This window comes from Cricetulus griseus (genome assembly GCF_003668045.3).
Source record: "Cricetulus griseus strain 17A/GY chromosome 1 unlocalized genomic scaffold, alternate assembly CriGri-PICRH-1.0 chr1_0, whole genome shotgun sequence".
NCBI classification, from domain to species: Eukaryota; Metazoa; Chordata; class Mammalia; order Rodentia; family Cricetidae; genus Cricetulus; species Cricetulus griseus.
Window position 1 is genome coordinate 64,330,805 of NW_023276806.1, and position 8,169 is coordinate 64,338,973.

Below are 8,169 nucleotides of genomic sequence, written 5' to 3' on the forward strand. Positions count from 1 at the left end.
TTCATGCAAAAGAGTGGCCTTTAATACTAACAAAGACCATGTAGTGAGCAATCTTCAGGGTAGTGTGGAGCCAGCCTCTCCATACCCTAACCTGAACCAGACGGAGCAATCAGCCTATGTCCATAATGTCTGACCTCAAACCCAAGGTCGTTCCTGACCTGACACCACTATTCTGCCTTTCACCTTCTCAAACCCCTTTCAACGTTCACACCCTTGATTCCTTCCCCTTCCTTTTCCCTGCTCCTCCTTCCTGTCCTTCCCCTCATTCTCCTTATCAGCAGTTCATCTACCCCTCTAGTTCCCACCAGTTTCTCCCCAGTGTAATCCTCAGCCCAACTCCCTCAGGTCTAGCCTCCAGGTTCAGGGTGAGGAGGCCACAAGGAATGTCCTTCAGCCCAGGGAGCACTTGTTGGTGTTCTTCTTGTCAGATGGCTTCAGGTCAGTGCTGGAGGGTTTGCTGTGGTTCCCCTAGAGACAGGAAGGTAGAAGGATAGAGTACGTATGTGAAGGGTTGGCTGGAGTATGAGCCTATAAACTCAAGACAACCCCCCCCCCCATGAGAAATGTTGGCATAGTTCCTCTGGCTTCTTCTTCTTCTTTTTTTTTTTTTTTTTTTGAGACAGGGTTTCTCTGTGTAGTCCTAGCTGTCTCAGAACTCCCTCTGTAGACCGGGTTGGTCTCAAACTCAAAGATCACCTGCTTTTGCCTCCTGAGTGATGGGATTAAAGGTAGTCAACACCCCTCCTTGACCCCCCCATCCCCTACCCCCTGTGGAATAATCCTTCTGTACACTGTGAATTGGCTAATAAAAAAGCTTATTGGTCTATAGCAAGACAGAATAAGTCTAGGTGGGAAAGCCAAACTGAAAATGGTGGGGGAAGAAGAGCAGAATGAGAGGGAGAAGCCAGCCAGCCCCAGGGGGAGCAAGATGCTAGAGGACAGATAAAGCCACAAGCCATTAGGAATACATTGATTGATAGATAGATATGGGTTAATTTAAATGTAAGAGTGGCCGGTAGTTGATGGCCTACGCCTTTAATCTCAGCACTCGGGAGGCAGAGGCAGGAGGATCTCTGTGAGTTCAAGACCAGCCTGGTCTCCAGAGTGCTCCAGGCTCCAAAGCTACACAGAGAAACCCTGTCTGGGGGGGGGGGCTGAAGAGATGGCTCAGAGGTTAAGAGCACTGCCTGCTCTTCCTGAGGTCCTGAGTTCAATTCCCAGCAACCACATGGTGGCTCACAACCATCCGTTATGAGATCTGGTGCCCTCTTCTGGTGTGCAGATATACATGGAAGCAGAATGTTGTATGTATAATAAATAAATAAAATCTTTAAAAAAATAGTTTCTAGACATACAAAAACAATCAGGGGCAGGTGGTGGTGGCACTGGGGAGGCAGAGGCAGAGGCAGGTGGATCTCTGTGAGTTCAAGATCAGCCTGGTCTACAGAGTGAGTTCCAGGACAGCCTCCAAAGCCACAGAGAAACCCTGTCTCAAAAAACCAAAAAAAAAAAAAAAAAAAGAAAAAAATAGTTTCATAGTCATCTATAATTGTCAAACTTTAGTCATGTTAGTTAGGTTTTCTAGGTAATCAATGATATATTTCAGATAGGTAATCTTCAGACACTTCAAAGACCCACAGAATATGGCCTTTAAAATGTTTTGATAACAAGACTTTTCTTGACAGTGAGACATGCTTGCTCCTGGCAGCACCAATGCAATTCAGAGAAGATGATGGGCATCAAAGAAATTCCATATGGAGTTTGTTTTCTTTATGGCAAAATCTAGCCATGTGGGAAAGAAACTGCCCTTGCCTCAACTGCTGACAGTTACCGTCCAAACTGGGCCAGCAGGACACAAAAAAGGCAACTGCTGAACTTTGCCAAGACAGGGTAGGACAGTCCTTCAGAATTCCCTGCTTTACAGGAAACTCTGTCAGATATACTAGGCCTGGAGGCCAGAGTTGGATGTTCTGGCATTACAGAAGAACTAGAGAGACTGTCCAGGTAGTGATTTGTCCTTGTCATTAGGTAACATTAGATCCTTCTGGGGGTCTTGATGGAGTTGGAGACTAGATAGTCATAGTTTTTCTTAGTTATGATAAAAGATAAATTAGATAGATATAAAACTTTAGATTGATCAAGATATGATAGATAATAGAGTATTGAGACAGGGTTTCTCTGTGGTTTTGGAGGCTGCCCTGGAATGAGCTCTTTTAGACCAGGCTGACCTCTAACTCACAGAGATCCGCCTGCCTCTGCCTCCCCAGTGCTGGGACTAAAGGCGTGCACCACCACTGCCCAGCAACTGAAATTCTTAATAACTATTTTTGTTGTATATAATCTTACTGTGTTAAAGTTTAAACCTTCCTTTTTAATTAGACAAAAAGGGGGAAATGCTGTGGGATAATCCTTCTGTATGCTGTGAATAAGTATTACTCTCATTGGCTAATGAAAAAGCTTATTGGTCTATAGCAAGACAGAATAAGTCTAGGTGGGAAAGCCAAACTGAAAATGGTGGGGGAAGAAGAGCAGAATGAGAGGGAGAAGCCAGCCAGCCCCAGGGGGAGCAAGATGCTAGAGGACAGATAAAGCCACAAGCCATGTAGGAATACATTGATTGATAGATAGATATGGGTTAATTTAAATGTAAGAGCTAGTTAATGATAAACCTGAGCTATCTGCTGAACATTTGTAATTAATAAAAGCTCTGAATGGTTATTTGGGAACTGGCAGGCAGTAGATAAATTTCTGTTTCCACCTTCCCACACACACAGTGTAGGACATTGAACTCCTGATCCTCTTGCCACCACCTCCCAGTGCTGGGATCCCGGCTCCGGGCTCTGCATCACCACTTTACTCCAGTTCTTGCAGACACATACAGTGGCAACTCGCCAAGTAGAACCAACTCACCGATCTCCGGCCTCCTGACTTGAGCAAGATGTCACGGGCCAGGGAATTGAAAGCCTAAAGGGGAAACTGGTTAGAACAAATTGGAGGAGAAGATAAATCTGTTAGTATTTCCATCTCTCAGAGGGCGGATCTCACCTCATCCACATTCATACTGGATTTGGCACTTGTCTCAAAAAATCGGATTCCATGCTCTCGAGCCAGCTGTAGGGGGTGAGGAGGGAAGGAGAGAACTGGATAAAGGGGAGGGCAGAATCAAAGTGTTCAGTAATCCTTCCTCACACTGGTTCTCCCAGCCCTGAGCCAAGCAGCCCAGCCCCCTGCCCCTCACCTTATCAGCCTGTTCTTTCAGCACCTTCCTCTTGGCCTCCATGTCACACTTGTTCCCCAGCAGAAGGCGCTCCACCCCAGCAGAGGCATTCTGAAGACAAAAGTAAAACAAGTAAAAGCTGGGTCTTTTGTGTGGCTCACACCTGCAATTTCTGCACTTGGAAAGCAGAGGCAGGAGGAGTACTGTGATACAGGGATACATAGTGAGTTTCACAACAGCTGGGGTTACAGAGTGAGACCTTGTCTCAAGAAGAAGGCAGGGTGGGGGGGTGGAGGAGGTAAGGGGGTGGGGTTGGGGTTGGAGAGATGGCTCAGCAGTTAAGAGCACTGACTGTTCTTCCAGAGGACCTGAGTGCAATTCCCAGCACCCACTTTGTGGCTCACAGCCATCCATCACTAAAGTTCCAGGGTCCACCACACTCTTCTTATCTCTGAGGGCAACTGGTTCACACATATACATATGCAGGCAAAACACCCATATACATAAATTTTAATTAATTAATTAATTAATTAAAGTTGAAGCTTACCCATTCTCACACCCCTCCTCCCTCCAGGAGCTTTGTCTTCTGTTGCTTTTGGAGGTGTCTCACCTCTTTGATGCTTTTCATCCAGTTCTGAATATTCTCGAACGATTTCTCATCTGTGATGTCATATACTAGGATAATGCCCTAAGGGATGGCAAAGTTTACCTTGAACCATACTCCCATTCGCTTTCTATTGTCCGCTAAACACAGGCTACCCGGGGCTCACTGCAACACACTCCTTACCCTCCTTCCTTATCCCCTACCCCACGTTCGTGACCCTTTGTAGTCATGTAACTATGACTTTAGCCCATGTCCGGACCCACACCTCATACCATGGCTCCACGGTAATAGGCGGTAGTTATTGTCTTGAATCGTTCTTGGCCAGCTGTGTCCCTGAAGCAAAAGTTTTCATAAAGTGAAATAGAAGCAAGCAGCCTCCAAGGGGGAAAGTCCTTTCCTAGGAACTTAGCTTTTGCAGCACTGAGGGTGGGGGGGCTGAAAGGAAAAGAGTCAGGAAACAGTAAAGGGGAAAGAGACAAGGACACTTGGGCTGCTCTTCAAGGCCGCAGGCCTGGGAAACAGGATGTCTCTTGTTTACTCACAGATACCAAGCGCCGTGCTGAGTATCACTTTTGTGTGTGTGTGTGTCATCCTATCTAGAGTCCACTGTATCGTTGTGAGGCGTTGCGCTGTCCCCATCTTACAAATGAAACAATTGTAGGGAGGCTGGGTATCTAATGAAGGTCAAGCAGAGCCTAAGTATCGTATCAGCATCAGGGTTTAGACCCCATCTGCTGCTGTTTACCTGACATATCACAATGCTTTAGCTAAAGCCTCATAGTGCCTTCAAACCTGCAGAGTCTCCACCTCCTTAGGACAGTCAGGTCACACCCCTGTATGTGACCTCCTGCACTCTCCAAAAATTTCAAGTTATTATTATTTATTATTATTATTATTTGAGAAAGGTCTCTTTACATAGTCCTGACTATTCTGGAACTCACCATGTAGACCAGGCCGACAGACTCCCAGAGATCCACCTGCCTCTGCTTCCCAAGTGCTGGGATAAAGGTTGCTCTCTAAAATTTAGAGAGAGCAATAGACTGGGAGTCAAACTTGTAATTCTGCAACTTGTCTTTGAAGCACTCGGAACCTGTTTCTACATCATAGCCCCCAAAAGACATTTGTTTTCAAGTCCAGAGAATGCTCTGGGTGAGGAGAAGACACAGACAAACTGAAAGTGGCACACAAGGAAGAGAAAGGGAAGGACAGCTGAGTAAGCAAGACAGATACATTAGGAGATGTACTGGGCAGAATAAAAAGGGAAAGAAATAAAGAAGAACAGAAAGACCAGCATGGTGCCTCATGTCTGTACATGCCTGCAATCCCAGGACACAGGAGGCAGGAGCAGCAGGACCAGGCACTAAAGCTCATTCTCAGCTGCATTGTGAGTTCCAGGACACCCTGGCTACATGAGACTTTGTCTCAAAAAAAAAAAAAAAACAAAAAAACAAAAAATAAAACTGGAAAGAGAATATGGGTGGCTGTGGTGGCTCATGCCTTTAAAATCCCAGCACTCAGGAAGCAGAAGCAGGCTGATCTCTGTGAGTTTGAAGCCAGCCTGACCTACAGAGTGAGTTCCAGGACAGGCTCCAAAACTAAAGAATAAGCAGAAGAAAAACTGGAAAGAGAAAAAAGAAGGAGGAAGAATTGGAGGGTGGGGTGGGGGTGCTGGGTAGGTCGGCTCACAGCCTGGACTGGTGAGCTGGGCAGCCTCCTTACCAGACTTGCAGTTTGATCCTCTTGCCCTCTATTTCCACAGTTCGGATCTTGAAATCAATTCCTGGAGTGAAAGGTGTGAAGCCAGGTGGGTATGTGAAAAGCATGGTGGGAGAGAGCAGAGGCCGCGCCAGAAACTTTGCTGGGCAGGCACTTGATGGATGTGTAAACGGGGAGAACTTTTCCAAAGCTTTATTCCTATAGTAAGCACGTTTTCCCTTAGAATGCATGGCGTTTTGGAGAGACGAAACCCACCCATTAGGGGCTTAAAAGCATGCCAGCTGACAATTTTGCTTCCATCTCTATCTCACTTTCCCGGTCTTTTTCCCTCCTTCCCCCAACTCACGCATATATTGATCCTCCAGCAACCCTGCTAGAGCCCTTCAGGGTAAATAGAAACAGGAGAGGCAGCTGATTCATGTCTATGCGGATTAACTAGTGGGCCAGGCTTGTCCTTTCGGACGGGGGCTCCGTAAGATGCCCCTGGGAATCAGTTCGTGGAGAGAAGCGGTTTCTTTCCCCTCCGCCACCAGTCTCAGTCAAGAGGAGATGAAGAAAGAGCAGGGAGGGGAAAGGACACTCTTTACTGGAAGTCTGGGCACATCTCCCAGGCCTCTTGGGGGCCCCAGAGAGAATGTTGAGTCAGGAAGCTTACTCAGAGACCCCAAAGTCCCTTCCCTTCCACCTTCCTCACCCGATACACCCTGCCGCTCTGGCTCGGTGCGGGTGCCGTACGGTGTAAAGGGAGGAGGGTTAGGAAGAAGATCTGGAAGGGGGATGCAGGGGAAGTCTGAAGCCCAGCGGGTCAGAGAGAGGCCAACGGAATTGGGAAGCAGGGGAAGAGAGAAATGGTGAAGAATGAATCTGGAGAGTTTGGGTGGGCGCGGTGAAGAAGGAAGCAGGAGAAATGACAAGTGCCTGTGCGGATTTGGGGACACTAGGGAGCTATACCAAGAAAGGGAGGGAGGGCAGCAACTGGAGTCACCTGGAAGCCTCAGAAAGGTTTGAAGTTTTGAGTGTTATTCAGGGGCACTATGGGGGATGGGTCTGGAACAAGGGGTTGAGAAAATGGAAGTTAGTGTCTTACTCTAAGGGGATTAAAAAGTAGGGTCCCTAGTCATTCAGGAGCCGGTGTACGAGGGTGGGCGGGGGCAGGGGGTGGGTCTGGGGTCTCGGATACAGTCAGTGGGCTCACCGATGGTGGAGATGTAAGTGTTGTTGAAGTTGTCCTCTGCAAAGCGAATAATCAGACAGGTCTTGCCCACCCCCGAGTCCCCGATCAGCAGCAACTTGAAGAGGTGGTCGTAGGCTTTGGCCATGGCGGACACTGGGGGCGCCGGGGGAGGGGTCGGGAAAAGCCAACACTGGTAGGCGGGATCGGAGGGCTGGCAGGCAGAAACCGCCAGAGTCCTAGCCAGGAAGTTTTCCTCCCTCTCCGCCCAGGGCCCCGGGAAAGAAGAGAGGCGGCCCTGCTCGCGGCTCCACCCTCTTCGCCAGTGGAAAGGCCTGTCCAGCTCCTGCGGTCCTGCGGCGGCTCCCCCAGCCTCGGCGGGCCAGTCTGAGTCTTCCCTCTGTCTTTGGCTAGCTGTCTTTCCTCTCTTTAGACCGAAGTGGAAAGAGGAATTTTAAAGAGATTACAGGAGGAGGGAAAGAATTTGTCAATAAGGGTGGAGATGGGGGTTGTGCTGGAAACTGATAAAAAGCTGAGGCTCTATTCAAAGGCTTTTTGAGTTTGCGATAAAGGTCCTAGAACTTTAGTGTCAGCGTTGTGCGTCCTAAGTCTATGTATCCCAATTCTCTTTGAAAAGAAGCGGGTTGGGAGGTTAATATTCTGGGTCCACCTGCCCCCTGGTGGAGCACAGTGAAAAATTGAAATGATAAAAATAAGCCTCATCAACTACACTCAAAACACACACAACCTATTCACATTCTGAAGACTAGCCTGGAATTCAGTAGCACAGCCGGGACTCAGTCTCTCTCAAGTATGAAGACTACAGGTGTGCACTATTATGAGCAATTTTCCATCTTTCTTTTTTTTTTTTTTTTTTTTTTTGTTGTTGTTGTTGTTGTTTTTCCCGAGACAGGGTTTTTCTGTGTGTAACCCAGGCTGTACTGGTGTACAACTTGCTCTGTAGACCAGTCTGGCCTCGAACTCAACAGTGATCTGCCTGACTGTGCCTCCCCCAGTGCTAGGATTAAAGGTGTGCATCACCCCTACCCGGCCCTTCTTTCTTTCTTTCTTTCTTTCTTTCTTTCTTTCTTTCTTTCTTTCTTTCTTTCTTTTTTAAAGACTTTATTTATTATGTATACAACATTCTGCTTCCATGTATATCAGCACACCAGAAGAGGGTACCAGATCTTATTAAGGATGGTTGTGACCACCATGTGGTTGCTGGGAATTGAACTCAGGACCTCTGGAAGAACAGTCAGTGCTCTTACGGCTGAGCCATCTCTCTGGCCCCCGTAAACAGGTTTTAAAGCTTTATTTACTGTGGTGTCTGTGTGCACAGAGGCCTGCTATGGCGTGCAGTGGAGGTAGAGGACAGCCCTCTCCTTCCACGTCACAGGATGGAGCTCAGATAGCCGGGCTTGCACAGTGAGTGTCTGTGCCCACTGAGCCACCTCAGTACAC

The 8,169-nt window shown here is 47.7% G+C and overlaps 1 protein-coding gene across 4 annotated transcripts; it reads right to left on the reverse strand.

Annotated features, from left to right (window-relative positions):
• Rab13 (RAB13, member RAS oncogene family) lies at positions 1–7,000 on the reverse strand. Of its 4 annotated transcripts, none has more exons than XM_027393323.2 (8): positions 6,733–7,000; positions 5,541–5,601; positions 4,094–4,256; positions 3,828–3,905; positions 3,239–3,328; positions 3,046–3,111; positions 2,911–2,964; positions 1–468 (listed from the first exon to the last, which is right to left on the reverse strand). In XM_027393323.2, exons 1-8 carry the CDS (start codon positions 6,854–6,856, stop codon positions 391–393), a joined length of 714 nt encoding a protein of 237 aa, XP_027249124.1. In that variant the 5' UTR covers positions 6,857–7,000; the 3' UTR covers positions 1–390. The 4 variants fall into 4 exon arrangements, with proteins under 4 accessions (XP_027249124.1, XP_027249125.1, XP_027249126.1 ...); XM_027393324.1 differs by having other exon boundaries at positions 4,094–4,154; positions 6,733–6,994; XM_027393325.1 differs by lacking the exon at positions 6,733–7,000 and adding an exon at positions 5,884–6,099.
• Between the last annotated feature and the right edge of the window lie 1,169 nt (positions 7,001–8,169).

Bases quoted from the DNA above. Each gene is read 5' to 3' on its own strand.
- Rab13 (XM_027393323.2), bottom strand. From the start codon at position 6,856: ATGGCCAAAGCCTACGACCACCTCTTCAAGTTGCTGCTGATCGGGGAC. The intron at 5,602-6,732 runs GTGAGCCCACTG...CTTTCACTCCAG, and splicing joins CACTTACATCTCCACCATCG to GAATTGATTTCAAGATCCGA. The intron at 3,329-3,827 runs GTGAGACACCTC...TTTTGTCTTCAG, and splicing joins GGATGAAAAGCATCAAAGAG to AATGCCTCTGCTGGGGTGGA.